At 37.8% G+C, this 20,967-nt stretch overlaps 1 protein-coding gene across 2 annotated transcripts in view; it reads left to right on the top strand.

The window, feature by feature from the left end:
- The window catches only part of ITGB5 (integrin subunit beta 5), a 90,345-nt gene that overhangs the window by 21,671 nt on the left and 47,707 nt on the right, over positions 1-20,967 (top strand). For both annotated transcript variants that reach the window (XM_039323756.1, XM_039323755.1), the window contains exons 4-9: positions 4,501-4,750; positions 10,025-10,193; positions 13,173-13,334; positions 15,472-15,567; positions 16,110-16,199; positions 19,964-20,098. In XM_039323756.1, coding sequence (XP_039179690.1) covers positions 4,501-4,750; positions 10,025-10,193; positions 13,173-13,334; positions 15,472-15,567; positions 16,110-16,199; positions 19,964-20,098 — 902 coding nt within the window. The remainder of the gene's footprint in view (positions 1-4,500; positions 4,751-10,024; positions 10,194-13,172; positions 13,335-15,471; positions 15,568-16,109; positions 16,200-19,963; positions 20,099-20,967) is intronic.

Raw genomic sequence — 20,967 nt, 5'->3', positions numbered from 1 at the left:
AGAGACGGAGTGAATGTTTTTCTGCCTTGCGTTCCTCTCATTCTGCAAATAATCATGTATTAAGGAGTGAGCCATTTTGTATTTTTCTAGTTCAAGTACATAAAAGGCCCCTCCTTGTGTATATATCAAGAACTTTAACAGGGCTAAACTTAGCTTAGCATAAACCCACAAAGCCCTTTGAGGTTTTTTTCTTTCCCACGACAAGTGTAAATGCCTTGGATTTTCGCATCAATAATTTTATATCAGGCTTTAAAAAGCTTTCTGGGCAATGGTAGGCAATTTTATCTTTCACGATGATTTCTCATGCATTTATTCATAACCCTATTAATCAAGGTAGTGTTTTGACCCTTTCAGCTTCAACTCTGTCAAGGGTGGGCAACGTGAGGGCCTCCAGATATTGTTGGATTGTAGCCCTCATTAGCCTTCACTACTGGCTATCCAGAGTCAAGGGGAGCTTACCTTTCCACGAAATCTGGAAGGACACCCTTTGTCCACTTTTGCGCTGGATGAAAAAAAATACAGGTAGTTCTCACATTCATTTAGTGAACTGTTCAAAATCACAACGGCACTGCAAAAAGTAACTTCTGACTGTTTTTCACACTTAAGACTGCTATAGCATCCTTATGGTCATGTGATCAAAATTTGGCCGCTCGGCAACTGGCGTGTATTTTTGATGGTTGCAGTATCCTGGGGTCATGTGATCACCTTTGGCAACCTTCTGACCAGCAAAATCAACTGCCAGCTTCATTTAACAACCGTGTTAGTAACTTAACAACTGCAGCAATTCCCTTAACAACTGTGGCAAGAAAGGACATAAAATGGGACAAAACTCACTTAACAATTTTCTTGCCTAGCAACAGAAATTTTGGGCTCGATTGGGGTCATAAGTCGAGGAATATCTGTAAACTGCTTGGAGTGAGTTCGTGTCATATGTAACATGCTTATGCATTTATATCAAACTGAATCTCAGAAAATCCACAGAACAGCAGTAACTTCCCCAAGGTTTTATCTGAGTTCTTTTGTAGCCATTTAGTCCAGCGGTCTCCAACTTTCACGGCTTGGTGGCCCGGCTGGGGGGGGGAAGGAGAGGGGAACTGGGCCACATGAACTCCACTCATGGAAGAGAGTGGAGAGGCCTTTGGGGCGCTGCTTATATGAGTGTAGCTGTGTGCATGTGCATGCCCACAGGCCTACGCACAACCTAGTTCCAAATAAGCCACAGCCCAGTAGTGGGCCATGGCTCAGAGGTTGGGGACTCCTGATTTAGTCAATTTACTTCTTAAATTAGAGGTGACTAGTTTACAGTACATCACCGCTAAGTCTCAGATGTTTAAAACTGCACATTCGAGAACTGATTTATATTTCTGAGTTATGGTTATATGTTTTTCAAAAGTTATAAGTTATTATGATCAGTTATTTTTCCCTGTTCATTGTCTGAATAAGGGTGTTTCTAAAGAAAATGTTAATAATATACAGGTAAAATATTCAAGTTAGATTTAAAACCATATTTTATAGCTTTCTATTCACATAGAGGATTCACATTTGATTCACAGCAAATTCACACAATCGGAATGAGCCTCTGCGAGCTGATGCATGCTGATTTTTCCTGGAGAATACATTTACAAAGACAAAATAATTGCCCAATGGGAACGAACTCATTGTGCTGAATTGGGGGGGGGGTGCAAAATGCTTTTTGTTTAGCTGAACTCCCTGTCACATCAATCATTTCTGCTTCCTGAATCTTTAGTCAGCAAGTGAAATTCTTATTTGGGTAGAATTAGAGAATTGTGTTCCTTGCAGAGAACCTGATGAAATTAATATGGCTTTAAAAGCGGAAGTCACAAAACATGGAAATTAGAGAAAGCAATGCTACAGAAACACTTCACATTCTGTAGCCTACATAAATGTTGCAGTAACTAATTTGTTGGTTGTGCTAATGAGAAACCTTGATCAAACTTTGCATTGGCTTTTAAGTTGCAGGGGAAACTAGGGGCATTCATAGGGAAACATCACTTCAAGCCTAAAGTAACCCCCATTTTCTCTGACCCCATAACCTTCTTCTTTGCTGTTCTCTCTCTCTCTCCCTCCCTCCTTGACCCTCTTTATCTTTTCTTTCTATGTGTGCTTCACCCACAACTTTTCTTTAGTTCTTCCTTCCCCAGACCCTGTCTGTAGAATCTTAGTTGGCCCTAGTTACTGGAATAACAATTCAACAATTATTTCAAAATTAAACATATCATGGTCTTTTTCTTTCTCTCCCATCATCACCTTCCTTCCATTGTCATCATTAACTGGAAATATGTATGCATACTTTGTATCCTGTTGCCTTAACTGTGCATGGCATAACTGATATATTTCTGCCATTTTAAACTTTGTTTACAAAAGCTTTGCATACCTTAAGGAGAGAACAGTCCTGCTAGAGCTATCAGGGATGGCTTTAGTTATGGAATTGCTTTTCCTGTTTTGTTTGCTTTATTTTGTTTTGTTTGGGAAGGCCTTGAGACTGTGTAATCATTTATTGATGGAAAATTCTGAAAAATGTCATCCCAAGTATACGAGAGCTCTTTGTCCTGGTTTCTGAACAGAAAGGGGATTACAGTTGTAAACAGCATAATCTCAGAGCTACATGCCTGATTTGTGCAGCTGTTACTTAGACAAAATTATTTTTACTGTTTCATCTTTATTCATGGGCTTTATTATTCAAACTACAGTAGGAATTAAGGTTTTCAGGCCAAGTTGCCGTTTAGAAGTAGCTCTTAATCTAAGTCATATTTTACAAAGCTGGCAGAATATGCATTGCAGTGTAAGGACATTGACTTCCTCCTTATTATCCTGAATTCTTTTTCAGAAAATTAGGCTCTGTGTGTGTGTGTGTGTGTGTGTGAATTGTTTGGGTTGAAACTGCTTTTGATTTAGGAGGAGTACAAGGTCTTCTTTGGGGCAAGTGGTGATCTTGGCCTTAGAGTGGTATCCAGGGATAGTATTATCAGGGCTGGATATTAATTCAGATTTAAAGTAGGTTTAAAGGTCAGTGTCTCTGTGATTTCTTTCATTTGATTATATTAAATTTTGCTGTTCAGCAACAAATTAATGTCTTAGGGTGTTGTCTGCTGTTTTAAATTCCAGGGTGTATTTTTTCATTAAAGTTTTACTCATGGAGCCAACTGTGATCTTTAACATGATTAATAAATATTGTTATGTTAATATATATATATATATATATATATATATATATATATATATATATATTCTGAGGTTTTCGCGGGTATTTGTATGTAGGTCTTTGGCTGTTCGGGTTTTCTCCCGCGTAAAATTGGAAGTGTCTTGGCGACGTTTCGACGAAGTCCCATTCGTCATCTTCAGGCTGGTGCTTTCAGCTTCGTGCTCCTCGAAGCTCCATTCCCATCCTCTTGTTTGAACTTTTGGACAAGGCCATTGAACTGATAGTGCAAAGCAAACTTCAGATATCCTCAGTTATTTGCCTTCCTGGTCCATAACACCCATCAGTTGGAGCAGTCTTAATGTATTTATATATACTATAGTCTCTGTCCTAAACCTCTATACAGAGAGTATGAACATTTGCCAGAAAGAGGCCTTTGTATGTATCTTTATCCAATCAGTGATAGCAAAGGAATACAGGCTTCTGTTGATGCAGCTTTATGTGTGAACATCTTCCTGCAGAGGGTGATGCTATGGGTATGAATGTGTCAGAGACTGCGTAGATTTAACATTCCAGAGGATTGTCATTGCTTCCTTATCTGTGTGAACCTCTGATAAAGAATTGCTGCCTAGGTCTACCACAGCACAGGTGTGGAAATTTTCAGCAAAATGCATGAGGAATATCTTTTGCTTCATTTTTTTTATTTTCATTTTTCATTCTCTGTTTCCCACCATTTGGAAGTTGCACTTTTTGCAGCCTTAACAGAAGGAATGACTTAACATGAGATTCATATAAAGAGAGAATGCTGTCTAGATTTTGGCCATATACATGCTGCAACAGCAGTGGTTCTCAACCTGTGGGTCGGGACCCCATTTGGTGTCGAACGACCATTTCACGGGGGTCGCCAAACAACGCAATCCGCCATTTTTTCCCCCTTTTCCTTAGCTGTGCTACTCCCTTTTATTCTATTGGCTTTTGAAAGCCAATAGAATAGACTCTCTTGAATAGACTCTCTTTCAAAAGCCAATAGGAATTGTCCAGGCTGTCTCTGCCCTGCTGAGCCCGCCAAAAGTCCCATTCTGCAAATGGTGCTGCACCAGTTGAGTAGTCCTCGACTTACGACCGGTTGGGGGTCGCGGCATTAAAAAGGTTGAGAACCACTGTGCAACAGGAAACCTTGTGCAGAAGTGTTCATATTTTAGCCAGGGCACTGTGGTTATTTCTGTCAGTGGGCAGGCTAAGTGGATGTTTTTGCATGTTAGGGGCTGAGCCAGACGAAGGGCAAAATAAAACCTGTTCCTTTTGCTTATTAATTTGTAAATGATCTGCTGCCTCTACAGGTGACCCAGCCTCTTTCCATGTGCAGGTTCGACAGGTAGAGGATTATCCCGTGGATTTGTATTATTTGATGGATCTCTCCCTCTCCATGAAGGATGATCTGGACACCATTCGGAACTTGGGAACTAAGCTGGCTGAAGAAATGGGAAAGCTCACCAGCAACTTCCGGCTTGGTTTCGGCTCTTTTGTAGACAAGAACATTTCTCCCTTCTCCTACACAGCCCCAAGATACCAGAATAACCCCTGTACTGGGTAAGCAATGGCCTTGGGGTTGTTTTCACAAGAAATGCCAACTATATGTATCCTATTGAGCCACAGCTGGTCAACTTAGTTTCTCGGTTTTCAAAAATTGTTTTCAAGTAAGCATAGTATAAAATATCTGTGGTAATTCTAGGAATTTTTTCCCCCATTCATAATATTGATATTGGCATTAATATTTTTTTCTGTCCTTTTTAAAATTACATTAATGTAAATACATTTTGGGGAGTGGAAATCAGATTCATAGTGTTCTTAAAAATGTTATTTTGCTGTGTTCTTATATAGATGAATTATGGAGAAAAGGCTGGATCTTTGGAACTTGACCACCAAAATATTTCCAATGAGATCATTTGCTTGAAATCTGGAAGAGAAAATAACTCTTAAAAACTGCCTGGCATACTAACAGAAATCTAATTTCTGTATGAATTCTGTATGAATGGATTCTGTAGGAATCTAAATTTCTGTATGAATTGATTTCTAATTGTGGAACAAATCTTTTTTTGAAATCTTGTGGGTTTTTTTTTTAATTATAGATGCCTCAGTATGGGTGCTTCTTGATTTACAACCATTCTTTTAGTGACCATTCAAAGTTACAACAGCACTGAAAAAAGTGACGTATGACTGTTTTTCAGATGTATGACCATTGCAGCATCCCCATGGCCACATGCAAAATTCAGACGCTTGGCAACTGGCATGTGTTTATGAGGGGTCATTCCCTGGGGTCATGTGATCACATTTTTTGAAACCTTCTGCTAAGCAAAGCCAATGGAGAAGCCAGATTCACTTAGCAACTGTATTACTAACTTAACAACTGCAGTGATTCCCTTAACAACTGTAACATGAAAGGTCATAAAATGGGGAAGATTATAATTAAGGACGTGGAAAATTGGTCACATCCTTCACGCTGCTGTCACTCAACTTGCATTTGTATAACAGAATTATGCCTCATGTCTCTACCAGTACCTTATGTACCCCATTATTGTCTTCCATGAAGACAGACAGATGTTGGCCAAAACTATTGGTGGAAGTATACCTACTTACAGATATGTTCACAGTACTTTACTTTTGTTTTATGTCTACTCATTTACTTTGCAAACCTGTCAATTAGCTTACCCTACTCCACATCCAAAACTGAATTTTTACGGCAGTGCTGGTGATGAAGAAAATCAGAGGAAATGTTTGAAGGGAAAAGGACTAACAACCCTGAACTCATCCACTTAAACTGAAAAATGGTTCACTAAGATGTCTATATGTCTTTGTAATGTAAGCTTTAAAATTCTCTCTCTCTCTCTTTCTCTTTCTCTCTCTCTCTCTTTAAAGATTCGTTATATCTCTCTTTAAAGGTTCTTTATAACATCAGCAAGAAATATCTGCTTTCAGAATTTGCAGCCAGTTAAGAAATAGTTTCTTAGTCCTGTAATGTGAGCTTAGTATATCCAAAAGGATTTATACTTAAGAAAGCATGTTTAGGACTTCAACCCTAGCTGTAGGTCCATGGATCAATTCTGCTGTATTTTTGAAGCATTCCCTTTCTGGAGACTCTTATTATTTACAACAAAGAGGTTTTATCCAGTTTTAAATAAGGCTGGGCATAAGGGACACTGCCTCATTGCTGAAATTAAATGGGCAATGAATGAATACTTGGCTCTATAAATAAAGCTTTTCGCGTGGAAGGTTGCTTTGTGTCACTCAATCAGCAGTTATTAAGTACAGCATCTGCTCAACCCCTTTGAACTCTGATCACACAGCTATAGGGGAAACCAGATTCTATCATTTCTTTGACTCAGTATTATGGAAGAGCAGTACAGTATGCCTGTATTGTTTTCCTCGCTGTAAGGAAATATTCTGTCAAATCTAAAATAAATTACAAAACAATAGCAGAACACCATAAAACCTTAGGGGCTGAGAGAGACTTCTAAAATGATCTGCTCTGAAATAAAACCTTTACATGTTAATATTTATTTATTTGCTTACCTCCTTTGTATTTGATTCATTCTCAAAGACTCTGGGCAGCTAACAATCAAGACCTATATAAAACAAAAAGTAAAATAAAACAACCCCCCCCCCATTAAATAAACAGAATTGACAACATCAAAATAATAAACAGAAAACATGCGATAATTATGTGTCTTCCAGATTCTAACCTTCCCTTATGACACCGTTTCTCAACCTTGGCAACTTGAAGATGTGTGGACTTCAACTCCCAGAATTCCCCAGCCTGCTAAGCTAAGCTGGCTGAGGAATTCTGTGAGTTGAAGTCCACACATTTCCATGTTGCCAAGTTGAGAAACATTGCCTTAGGATATTGTCTTCTCGTGTGCCGGATGGAACAACCTATAATAACAGGTTTTCAGAAGCTTAGATAATTATTTTACAAGTAAACACCCTTGCAATAAAAGAGGTTAGGTTATGTCTTACATATTATAAACCATTTTACGGGGAAGTAAATTTCTAAACAAACTTGGGCCAATTCTAATTAGATAAATGTTCCTACTACTATGATGTAATGCAACTATTTGAAGATATAAGAGCAGCAATGTCTCAGCCGTTCAAAGCTTCTTCTACAAAAGTCAGATTTTCATTTGGCCAAGTTATATTTAAAACTGGCTTCTGGAATAATTTAGTTTGCAAACTGAGAGTTCAAGAAGAACCAACCTGGGATCAGACCAAAACCTATCTGTTTCTGTTTCTAGAGTGGCTAATCAGCTCTCTTGAAAAAAAAAAGTCAGAAAGCCATGAATTCATCAAAACAACATGCAAAATATTTCTTTGAACATTGTGTTTTGGTGAAAAGTTAGTCCTTTAATAGCAATAGCACCCTTGGCAATTTGTAGGAAATCACAGTTAATCTTGGTGTTAAGCCTTGGGCCCTCTGTCATAATTCAAGGCACGGCTGGCCCTACCATTGGATGACCCTTGCCTTAAATAGCAGATATTGAGCATTGTGAAACAGGAGGAAGTTACAGTAGTGGCCAAAATTGTGGAAACTTTTTGGGAAAAGTGTACAGTAGAAATGCCACCTTGGGTTAAGTTTCCACCAATTTTTCTTCTAATTTCTTTATAACTGTAGCCTTGTTCACTTAATAATACTATTTTACATCGCTTTCTGAGCAACCAGTCAACTCTTTGCACCATTACTTTAATTTTATTATGTTTTACAAGCTCACTAAATGAAAGAACACAAAAAAACCCAACCAACTTGATAGCGATCACATGACACACTGACAAATGTCCTCCTCTCAGCTTCAATACGTGACATCAATAACTGAATCCTACTGTGATCTGATTGGCTCATTGCAAAACAAGATGACACCTGATGGCTCTCTAAATACTCATGCTCATTGACTACAATCAGATGAAGGAAAGCTACCGGATGTCAACCTAAGCAAGTTGTGCTTCCTTTTTCTGGTTATTTGGCTATAACTTTTCATAGAGTACAGTACAGATAATTGAACAAACTTTGTTGCATTACATTCTTGATTAAATTATCTTTCCATTGATATATAATTTTATGGTACTACCCCCCCCCAAGTGGTGTTATTAGCCATCAAACCTCAAAAATACACTTTTCCCAAAAGGTTTCTACAATTTTGGCCACTACTGTATTCCTTCTTGTATTTTGTTGCCAGGGAAGTGTTCTTGTCTCTTGTTCTAAAATGTCTTCCATAGTTTCAGGTATCACTTTCTACCTCTGTTTTGATAGGCACAAAGAACCAATTCCTGCTTTGTCCGGAGTTTTAAATCTCTTGGGTCAGACTAGCAGGAAGAAAAGATTCAACGTTTTGTGACATCTCCTAGGATGCTCCATGAAAGGGTGATGCTCAAGCCATGTTTTGAAAGACTGAGGGATCCATGTGTCTGAAGTTTAGCCCATACCAGTTTTGTATGAGCTTGTGTAGGTGGGGACTGGCTTTTGGCAAGCTTTGAAGAGCAAGTCATTGTTTCTTTATGGTGGAATCTTGCTTAACTGGCTGAATCAGCATCTTCATATTATAGAGAGCTATTAGTACAGCAGCACCCAAACAGGTTCCGCATTGCTTAAAGTTGCAGATTCTGTGCTAAGATTTAGAATTACAATCTTGTTAAACAGATGCCTACTCCTGTGCCTACTTGTAAGAGAAAGGAAAATTAATGCGAGATAGGTTTTTTTATGGTGTAGAACTGGTGATGCGGGACAAATGATTTTTTTTTAATCATCATTTTTCAGTTTTGCTGTTCAAATGGACAGCTGGGTTCACTCAAGTTAGTATTGGTAGTCCTCAACATTTCAATATATAGAACTTTATGGAAAGGAAGGACAGCATAACTGAAACATAGCTTACTGTAGATAGCTAATGATGCTAAACCTACTAATCTCTTCACATTTATATTATTCTGATCGTGACAAAGAAGGAAGGTTGGTATCTTGTTAGCAAATACATACACAAAACCCAAGCTATTTTCCTTGGGTATGTTGTGTTCATGTAGAGGCTGGGGACAATAGTTTATATAAGATTTCAAAAGAAAAGTTCATGTAATTTTATTTACTGACATGGAGCATTAATCTTTGGGGCCTATCTAGGTTGAAGTTTCTGTTCCAAGTAATTATTTAATTCAATAGTCAATCACACTATTCCTCATAGTGTGTTTAAATTTCTAAGCTACGTTTTTAGTATCTATTATTATTGTGAATATAGTTCCTTTGCCAGCTGGGAGAGTCTGAGATATTTCATCCAGGTATCCCTCACCTCAGTCAGAATCCATCTATATCAGGGGTGTCAAACTGCTGGCCCCCAGGCCAGATGCATCATGCCGAAACCACGCCCACCCCATTGCCGGCAATGGGAAAAAAGTCACGATATGTCACGACACATCACATTTGTCACGAGTTTGACACCCCTGATCTATATTCACAAGTGAGGCAGGACTGGAATGGATAACCAGTCTAGTTATGAAATGGTTACATTTCTTTCTTTCTTTTCTGTGTGTGGCTAGCTCCATCTGATTGTCATTTGGTTTTGGAGAATATTGTGTCATTTCAGTGGTTCTATTTGTATGGGCTATTTTAACTTTAGAAACCCCCCATTTACTGAAGTTCTCATTCATCCTTAATGTTGAATAATTCTCAAAAAAGATTCTGCTCCCCATGAGTCAGAATCCGTATTGTTTAAAAGAGTAAGATGTTTCTAAATTTCTGTTTTTCAGCAGCTTTGACAAGGGATGTATGAAATGTGATGATGTTTTTGTACTAATATCAAAAACAATGTGTATTCTTTCTTTCCTTTTTAGATATAAGTTATTCCCAAATTGTGTCCCATCCTTTGGGTTCCGTCATCTCTTATCCCTCACTGATGAAATTGATAGATTCAATGAAGAAGTTCAGAAACAGAAGGTTTCCCGCAACAGAGATGCTCCAGAGGGTGGCTTAGATGCAATCTTGCAAGCTGCTGTGTGTGAAGTAAGTAATTTGGGCCTCTGTGGGAATAATAATTGAAAGCAATTCTGGATGGCATGCTGATTGCCAGCACTATCAGCGATGGAAAATGATACATGAACATGCCTTTATTTGAGAAATCGGTTCATGAATTCTTATTATATTTGTGTTATGGTATCTTAGGGATAGAGGCACTGGGTTGCTTTTCCATGTCATCTTGGTTGTACTGTATGAGAAAATATCTTTTTTTCCTCTGTATTGCTGGTTTCCCTTCTTAATATCTATCTGTATCTGAAATACAATTGTTTTTACCCATCTCACCTTATAGGAGGGACACGCTCCAGGTGCTATCAGCTAAGGAATGATGGCTGGCAGGGCATCATTTTTCTGCCATGGCGCAGGAAATTTTCTGCCATGGCGCCCACCATATGGAAGATAATTCCATCTGAGATTAGGGTAGACCCAACCCTATTGGCCTTTTGTAAGGCCCTAAAAAAATTGGTGTTAAGCTTGGGCACCAGGATTGTGATACAGACCATGTCTTGACTTTGTCATTTATAAAGCTCAGCTTCTGTGTTTTATTTTTAATCTCAAAGTATGAATTTTGTTGTCTTTATCTATTTCATTGTATGTTGCCTAGATTCACTTATGTGAGATGTGCATCTACATCAATTGATCGATCAATCGATTGATCCATCAAATAAATAAATGAAATAAAAAGCAGAATGCACTGGGTATCAGTTATTCTCCATGCCTTTTCTTCAAACAGTGGTTGCCTTTTGCATAAGGGTTTTGATAAAATGTGCATTCTTTTTGCCTTTGCATTTTGCTGAGCTGTGTAGCATTAGGACTTAATTGTGAAGGACCTGTTGTAACAATGGATGTCTTTGACTGTGCTTTTGTTTCTATTGTCTGCTGTTCCTTCTTGTTTTTTTAAAGCTTCTGTGCTGACCAAAACAGAGCCAGCTTCTGACATGCTCAGGAACAGTTGTCTCTTGTTAGCTGTCTCGGCAGAGATTCCTTGGCTGGCAAAATGACCATTAGGATTTAAACTGCTGCCTGTGAAATCAAACGATAATATAATCTATCACTTTCTTGGAAGGTGCATGGTTTTTTAGGACAAACTAAAGACTAAACTGTTTTATTGCACTTTCTACTAATAATGTTTTTCATACCTCTTTTTGATATTCACATTTATATCGCTCTCCTGAAAATTGCCAAGTGTAGATATAAAATACTTGGTTTTTGTTCCAGAGCTGAGTGGGATCGGTAATAGTTTAACATCTACTGTGGTTTCAATCTGAGAGTAGCCAATGAAAATATAGGCTGAGCATTTATTTCCCGTATGTTCAGCCCATATTAACTTCAAAATAAACACTTTGCCTCTGAATGAACAGTCTCCTTGAAAAATGCTGGCCAGTTTTTATTCCAGACTATTTCAGTCTATCCCAGGGTAGGAACTTTGGTTCACTGATCGTTGCTGAACTACAGTTCCCAGCATTCTTTATTTCTCTCCATGTTAGCTGAAATGCTGAGAGATGTAGCTTAACAATATTTGGAGTGACATTATTCTCTATCATGGGTTAAAACAATACTGTTGGCTAATTCTTGCACTCCATGCTCCACTTTTTTCTGTCCATCTTACATCCATTGTAGCATTTTGTTTGATGAACATGCTGTAGTTCAGGGTTCCCCAAGCTATGGGCTGCGGCCCGTTCCTGGGCTGTGGGCTCTTGGCCAGCGGGCCACAGAAATGGCTGGCCAGTGCATGCACGTATGGGCGCACATTCCCCCCTACTCGCGCTAGTGCCCATGGTCCTGTTTGCACATGCACGCAGGTGTGAATGGGGACTCTAGCACAGGGTGGGTGTCCGCAGCCCATTTGGCATGCATGAATGGGCTGCTAGCCGCCATGGGGAGTGCTCGGATGTTCATGTATGTGCACGGCACCAGTACATGCCACATGCATGAACGAGGCTTGTAATGCCGCACCGGTGTGTGGCACCCCATGCGTGTGTGTATGCGTGCACACCAATTTTCGTCCGGTTAGATCCCACAGGCTGGGCCTCCTTCAGGTCCTGTCGGCCAAGCAGTGCCATTTGGCGGGGCCGCGGGGGAGGGCTTTCTCTGTGACGGCACCCACGTCTTGGAATCAGCTCCCCCCGGAGATTAGGACCGCTCCCACCCTGTTGGTTTTCCGCAAGCTGCTTAAGACCTGGTTTTTCCGGCAGGCCTGGGGTTTATAAAATCTGACCCCTGGATGAATGTTATTGTATTGTTTGTTATGTTATGTTGTTTTTTATTGTTAACCGCCCAGAGTCCTGCGGGAGTGGGGCGGTCTATAAATTTTAATAAATAAATAAATAAATAAAATAAATTTGAAGCTGTTCTGCTTCCCTCTGGTCCGCGAGCCCAGAAAGGTTGGAGACCTCTGCTTAGTTTATTTAGAAGAGACGTTTGGCTGTTAAACAAAATTGCTGTGCTTTGCTAATATGAGATAAAACTCCCTCCATGGGCTACTCCCACTGTACAGGCATTGGGCATGCTGCTCTGATAATGTCTAAGACAGGGATCTCCAAACTTGGCAATTTTAAGACTTGTGGACTTCAACTTCCAGAATTCCTCATGCTGGCTTGGGGAGTCTGGGAATTAAAGTCAAACAAGTCTTAAAGTTGCCATGTTTGGAGACCCGGGTTTAAGATAAAAAGATCATTCATGGTTTCACTGAACTGAACTCTTGAAATATAGCTGACCTCTTTTGTAGCAATGGTATGCTGGGCATCATTAGAATGATCTATTGGTCCTTTCCGAGGTGTTTCAAAATTATATCCTGCAAATGAATTTATTATTTGGCGCTGTCCCTTTTTATTTAGTGCAGATTTTCTGGTTGCAGAATTTAAAGACTTGGGTATATAAGAGGCTTGTCTACTTACATTCCCTTTTCTGCACAGACTTTTAAAGAGTGTGACAGAACCGCTATTTCTTACCTTGACTTTCATGCAGAAAGAAATTGGGTGGCGGAAGGAGGCTTCACATTTGCTGGTCTTCACTACTGATGATGTCCCACACATTGCGCTAGATGGAAAGCTGGGCGGTTTGGTGCAGCCACATGATGGGCTGTGTCACCTGAATGAGGCCAACGAATACACAGCGTCCAATCAGCTGGTGAGAATGCAGACCGGCTCTTCTTCTTTTTCTTTGCTAAGCTGTTTCAGAATTGCAGTTTACTTCTATGAGGAATTGATCCACAGTATGCACTGCAGAGCTTGGACACATATTCAAGACCCAAAATAGGTTTCTGTCTACCTTGTTATACTCTCTACAATGTAGTGCTGCTTTTTTTAAAAAAGAAAATGGGTAAAAACATTGTCTTGCATTGATATTTTAAATATCTGAATTTCACAAAAACTCTTAAGTCCTTGTGGGCGAAGCAGAAATACACTGTGCACATTGGATTCCTATATATTTCCTGCAGTATTTTTTTTTTCCAGTGTTGGAGAGGACAATGCTTATTATTTTAGGGTTAATGCATCTTAATATGCCTGCTTTAGATGCAGAAGCACATTTCCAATCTTGACTTCCAATCTCAGGAAAGCTAAGTGAAATTGAGGCCGCTCAGTGCTTGGATGAAAGACTACTAGGAGATCCTTGTAATTAGACCAGTGTTTCTCAATTTCAGCAACATTAGGATGTGTGGACTTCAAATCACAGAAATTTCCCAGCCAGCAGCTGTATGGATAGATCTGGCTAGTCACCCAACATCAAGCTTGACGGAGAGGGATTTTGATTTCTAAATTAACATGGTTTAATTATGCAACAGCTTATATCGGCCTCAGTTATCTCAGTTCCTGACAATATAAATATTCTCATAGACAAATTGGTAATAATAATATCAAAGGAAAAATAGCTCCTGATGCTTAAACTAAAAGAAGCGTCAACAGAGAGTGCTTCAGCTTTCAGAATGAAGCATTGCTTTGTTTTCCATAACCGTGGCATTCTTTCTGTAGGCCAAGCAAAATGCCAATTCCAACTTATTTTTTGGCACTTTAATGAGCCTTTAATGTGCCCCTCCTCCCCTGCCGGAAAGTTTTTCTGACTGGTTGTCCTATGACAGTCGCCCAGAGTGCTTGAACAGAACCATCCTTTGTTTCCCAAGTAAACAAAACAAATGTACATCTTGGTTGGCCATTGCTGTAATTAATATACTAGGCTGGAAGTGTAGTGAAAAGCTGGTGCCTGAAAACATGGCAGGCAAGGCTTAGGAGAACATCAGTTTTCTTTCCAAAGAAAGGTATGGATAAACTTCTCTGAAAGATTGCTGGAGAAATATTAGCATGTAGAGAATGATAGTTATTTAGCGGTTGATCTCTCCCTATAAGCTACATTCTTATGTGCACTGAAATGTTTTTGTCCTCCACAGTATGGAGCACCTTCTACCAACTTGGGTTGATATGTCGCCACCTGAATGAAGATGGCCTAGCTTTAGTGATCTATGCCCGAATACCATGTTTTATAGGTTCCTAAAATGTTCCTGAACTCTAGGTTGATCTGCTTTTAGAAGAAAATTTAGCTTGGGAATTTCAGTTAATAAAAAACAAGGCAACAAGATGGAAGCTGGGCATTATTATCATGTCATTGTTCATTGCCAAATGCAGTTCAAAGTACTGGTGTTACTGTATACAGTAGTATATAAACTCCATCGTCATTTAACACCACAATACTTGGAATATCTGTTCCCAAATATTCCAGCAAAACTCTTACGTATTGTACATTTATTTATTTATATTCCCGCTTTTTTATTATTTTATAAACAATTCAAAGGGATGAACATATCTAATGCTCCTTCTTTCTCCTGTTTTCTCCACAACAGCCCTGTGAGGTGAGTTGGGCTGAGAGTAAGTGACTAGCCCAGTATAGTAAGCACAAAGTACTGTAAATATGGTATCCTATCTACTTTGACAGAGAATAAATGGAAGCATATTTGTAACCTATTCCAACAGTCCTATGAAGTACTATAATTTCAAAGGTGATGATAGATCCTTTTCTTTGCTGATAGTAGAGAACATATTTTGGTTCATATTCATAGTTGAGTTCAGGCATTTGGCAAATGATTACCGAATAATTCCACAACTGAAAAGAATTTTTGATTGCATACAGCGGAAAGCTTTTAAAGTCTACTTATAAGTAAATCTCATTCAGCTCAGTGTAATAAAGTTAATCTACAGATTTGTGGGCTAAAAGTTGCCTAATAAATACTTTTACATTATCATAATCTTACCTTGCTTTCCCTTTTTCTTCTTAGGATTATCCTTCACTTGCACTTCTTGGAGAAAAATTAGCTGAAAACAACATTCATGTCATTTTTGCAGTGACCAAAAATCACTATATGCTTTACAAGGTAAATGCTAGAGAGAGAGAAAAAAAGATAGATCAAAGTGCCAGAATTTTTTTTTTCTGGAAGTTTGAAAAGGCTGGTTTTTGAGACGAATAGCAGCTTTGAATTAAAAAGCATGTGAGAATATAGTTATGATTGGATTTTACAACCAGAACTAACTGGATAAAATGTAGCTGCTTGTACAGACTATTTGATAGCCTATTTTTCTATTTGATTCTTTTCTTAATTTCAGGATGAAGCTTTGCTTCAAAAAAGTTAAGTTTTTCTAAAGCAAATGGATAAATATTGTTCACAATAGCACCAAAAATAGCTATGGATTTAATCCTTCTGGAATCTGAATAACTCACTCAGCTATTGCTTAATTATATTACATGGAAGTTAATTTCTGCAAAGTAATTTCTTGGTGGCATTATTTCCTTTTATTATCCATTCTTTTCACCACAATTAACATTAACATGAAAAAGATTGAAAGAACTATTAAAATGGTTGAACTTTTGAGCACTTGGTTCAAATTTCAATTTTCTTGTGTGCTCTGTTTTAAAAAGAATCTCACGGCCCTAATTCCTGGAACAACGGTCGAGATTTTGTATCAAGACTCCCGAAATATTATCCAGCTTATAGTCAAGGCCTACAATGTAAGTTTATACTTTTTAATTTTTTACCATTTGTGCATTCTTCATTTGCATTTCTTTTTCAAACTTGATTTCCATGTGGGATTAAACTTGATTGTGTGTGAGACATCACTTATTATTTATGAGAGAGAGTGGAGTTAATCAGTTTTCTGCATAGTGTATGTTATATTTCTTGTTATTTGTTCTTTTCCATTGCACCTTTGATGGGATTCTTTTAATCGCCTGCTTTTCTGGATTCAATCTCCCAAACCTGATAGTCTTTTCTCATCATAACCAAGTCATTAGTATAGGAATATAGCCAGTGGTAGATTTTTTTTCTGAACAAAATTCTTCTAGAAAGCTCTTACACATTTTTACTTGTGTATCTTTTCTCTCAAACTCCCAGTTTAAACATGATCAGGTTTTGATATATGTTAAAGGGTATAGTTGCTCGGGGTTAATATATAAAGTGATCCATGACTATCCAGATCCTAAAGACCCAAGTGAGATGTTTACATTATTTAAAATAGAGGATCACAAATATCTCAAGTGAAGTATTAAAGAATTTAAAGATAAATAAATTATTGAGCTCTATTTTTTTCTTTGATTTTTATCTGGTGCTCAGAACACACTAAATGTGTTCTAGTATAATTTTGTACCATTGTACACAGTCTAGAACACCTTTTGAAATGGCCTTCATTGCCACTGGAGTAAAGGGTCCTGGCATTTTTGTACGTTAGCCCATTTGAGTTACCTTGGTTCATTAATTGTGACCCTATACCTTCCAATTTCACCCAGCTGAAGGTTACAAACAAACAGACACAAGAGTTTTAATAATATATAGAACATAGATTCATTTGTAGACTAATCTAATGACCACATGTGCATCACAAAGCAGTCTGTGCTTTTGGTAAACTTCCATGCTATATAATAGCATATTGTGAGACAATGGTTGGTACCAGACTAGGCTCTTAAATTCTCACCTTGTTAAAAGATACATATCTTTGGTTATCTCTGTTTTTTGCCTTCTTTTAAGTATATATATATGCTATAGTTACAGGATGATTCCCTCAATTCTACCTTGACGCTAGAGTACTTTAATTATATTTATTTTAAAAGTACAGTTTTGCATAAACTGATCTGGGTGGCAATCAGAACCATAAACAGCAGTTTTCAACCAGGCAGGAATTAGTCTGAAATAATGATGTTATGATAATTTTTGAATTGGCAGCTAGGTTCTAATAATGAAGAAAGACTGAAGAATTTGAGAATGTCATCCAGATGGTGAGAAATCAGATACTTTATAGACTATGAAGAAAAAAATCCTTATAATTTTTGCTACCACCAATTCTCTCTGTTTTGTATGCAATTCATCTGGACAGACCATTTGTTTCTTCATACTTCAAACACTCCCCACTAAATTGGAGCTGCTCCTAAGAAAAGATTAGTGTGTCTCTCTGCTATTCAACAAAACAATTTCCAAGTCATTCGATAATCCAAAGTTTTATGATCTCATCCAACATTTTACTTTTGTAAGAGATAGTTTGGTTTGGGCCTTCTCAAACCTCGTGTGCTCTTAACATTGTGTGATGCTGCTAAATCAGCTATTTGAATGGTTTACTTTGGAAGAACGCAAATTATAAAACAGTGATGACCGATAATACTATTCCTTTTGTGATAGTAATAGCTTGTACCTGTTCCATTAATTGTGTCTCTCACAGTAAAGATGCTTTGATTTTTTAAAAAATCTGATGATAGGAGTACCATTTGATGATATTAGTGAATGCTGAATATATATCGGAATAACCTAGTACAGTAGCAGTGGTGATTGTATAGTTAGGTTTGAATTCTTACTGCCTGCTCATTGTTTGTCTTGTTTTGGAATGCTTTCTCTATATTGTTTTAAGACAGATAAGTATTATGCCAGAATGTTTATTACTTCCTTTCCATTCATGAATGCCAGAATAGCAGTACTGAGTTTTCATACAGTTAACATATAAAGGTCTGCAGCTGCTATGGCTTGTGAAGCCAAAGTTATCTCATCTTGATAGAGCAACAGCAATAGCAGCAATAAGACCAACATAAATGTATCATAGATAATGACCAATAAAGAGAGTAACATTTTCAGTCCAATAGAATTAGAATATGGTTCTCAGACCTAAATGGCCAATGTCCCAGAAGAATTCCATGATGTTGGGAAACTCCAAGCCAGGCAGGGAAGAGAGGTCAAGCCAGGAACTAGCCTTGAATCCTTGCATAGCTGCTTTAGCCATACTTTATTGTACATTGCTCAGAATCCATCTTTAAGGGAGATGGGTGGGACAGAAATAATAAATAAATAAATAAATAAATAAATAAATAAATAAATAAATAAATAAATAAATAAATAACTGGCAGCTACCCCTCCCCCATCAGTTCCATGGAACCTTACCTCTTCTGAAGAGAAGGCAAGCAGTTTGGGGTGATTCTTATACTATAGGTAGAATAGAGTAAAGTAGTCAACTTGAACATTACATGTGTTTATCAGGTTGTTTGCACTTAACACATGGGTAATGCTATGAAAACCAGAATCCAAAATATTTTTGAGTCATACTTCCCAGCTTCCACCAAGATGCCTGTCTTCAACGAATTCTGCTATAGAACAGTGTCTATACATAGTAGATTCAAATAAGAAATCTTAAATTGATTTGCTGCTGTACATTCTGAGATTTTACTCAGGAAAGGAGCACAGGCAAGGAGGGAGAGAGAATTAATTAATGGATTGGTTTATTACTTTCCCCCAAAAGTAGCTTCCTGTAAACCACAAACATATGGCCCTACCATTAATAAGAATTAATTTAGTTAATTTTGTATTAATTAGCCAATCTCATTCTGGCAGCCTTCCAAATAACTTATCCCTATTTTCCAGTTGACTATAAGAACAGGATAATCAGCTGTAGAGACCAAGTTGATTTGGCTGTAAGCAATTTGCCCTTAGGATTTTAATTGTTTGAAATTACTCTGAAAGATATACTGATGAAACGGCTTCAGAGAGGAACTGTTTCTTCATTGCCTTGGAATAAACCATTGTAGTCATGGTTGAATTCTTCCTGTTTTCCACCATTAATCCAGCTGTTTTCTCTAGCATTTCCTTGAGCTAAGCATCTCGGATATCAAGGAATCTGGATTCTTTGTAATTAGATATAATTTATATGAATGATTGTATCATTTGAATGATTGTATTTCTACCATCTACAGAACAGCCAGGATTCTGACAGCATTCCCAGCTTTGTTTGATACTATAGACAGTCCCTCAGAATAATGAAGGATTCTCTGAGATTCTTTAATCTGCAAGAACAGACAATTCTAACAGATCCTTATTGCAGTAGATGTATTCAATTTATTTTGATTAAGTTTGTGTAGAAATTATGTGGAGGAGATGCTTCATAGCTGTCTAATATTGAAAATAGAACTTGCAATGCTCTAAATTTTATGAAACTTACGTTAAACATTGCAACTTTCCCTGGTATACTGATGTGGTGCCTTCATGATGAAAATAAGTGGCTAATATTTTCATACTGAGGAAGCTTCTGAATAGTTGGAATCTATATTCTCTTCCCAAAATATATTCTCAGAAAACAGTTTATCTGTTTTAATCAGAAATAGAGAAAAGCTTCCTTGTTAATTTACAAGGTTTATATGTTTTTACTTAATCATGAATAAGTACTAGAAATCTAAACAGCTTTATATTTAGAAAATGATAGATGTGCTTTAAAAATCAGTTCCATTAATTAATCTTTCTTTTCTAGAGTATTAGATCAAAAGTAGAGTTAACTGTCCGGGATAGTCCTAATGACATTAACTTGGCTTTCACAGCCACATGTCAAGATGGTTCATCATATCCTGGAGTCAGGAAGTGTGGAGATCTTCAAATAGGAGACACGGTGAGTTTGTGGTACCTCCATTTGTCAGTTTGGGAAAAATTGGATATTTTCAACTTCTTAAAGAAAAAGAAACTGGTCATTGTAACTCTATTTTACTGTAATGCAATGGTGGTGGTAATGGGGAATCACTTGTCAGATGTAATTTTTTAATGGTCCTTTTCTCTTTGACTTTTTGATACATGTTTTTTGTTAGATGGGGAAATTATACCTCTGATGTCTTCTAAGGTTGTCTCAAGATCTCAAAGAATTGGGGGGGGGGTGAGGGCTACTGGTTTGAGCCAGCCTGGGCCACATTGTTTAGCATTGCAGCGGTATTAGTATTAAATTAATAGGAGGAATCCCCTCTACTTTCTAATTATGGGGTCTGATTCTGTGCTCTTTTTCTAAATCAGGGGGTGGCATGGTGGGTATTATTTGTAGCAGAATATGCTGCCATCTGTATTGTATGTTGCTATTTGGCAAGGGGAAGTAGAGCAGGCTGCCATCCAGAAAAACAAAGAATCACAAGGACTCCAAAAGAACAATGAGGTCTCCTCCACCCCACCGTCTTTTTCTAACAGAGCCCATTTTGAGATGTCACAGAAACAGGCTTTTGAATAAACCTGGGACAGGGCTACACCCATATGCATGCAGTACTTTCTTTACAGTTGTAGAACCTCTTCCTTCATTCTGTTGCACAAGAACAGGTTATAGCAGTAAATGGTGGTGTTTTTTTTTTTTTAATCAAGCTTCTCCCCCCCCCTTTTTTAGCAACAGTTCTGCATTCTCCAGGCACCTTGCAAATTTGTATTCATGTAGAAAAAAGAAAAGACAGCACTTATTTGTAGTCTGAGCCATGGGTCTTTTCTTCTCCAAATAGTATTGAGCTA

Source organism: Crotalus tigris, unplaced genomic scaffold, assembly GCF_016545835.1.
Source record: "Crotalus tigris isolate CLP2741 ecotype Arizona unplaced genomic scaffold, ASM1654583v1 scf7180000024282.1769268, whole genome shotgun sequence".
Lineage (NCBI taxonomy): Eukaryota > Metazoa > Chordata > Lepidosauria > Squamata > Viperidae > Crotalus > Crotalus tigris.
The sequence above is the reverse complement of the archived record's forward strand: the minus strand, read 5'-3'. Positions and strand labels throughout refer to the sequence as shown.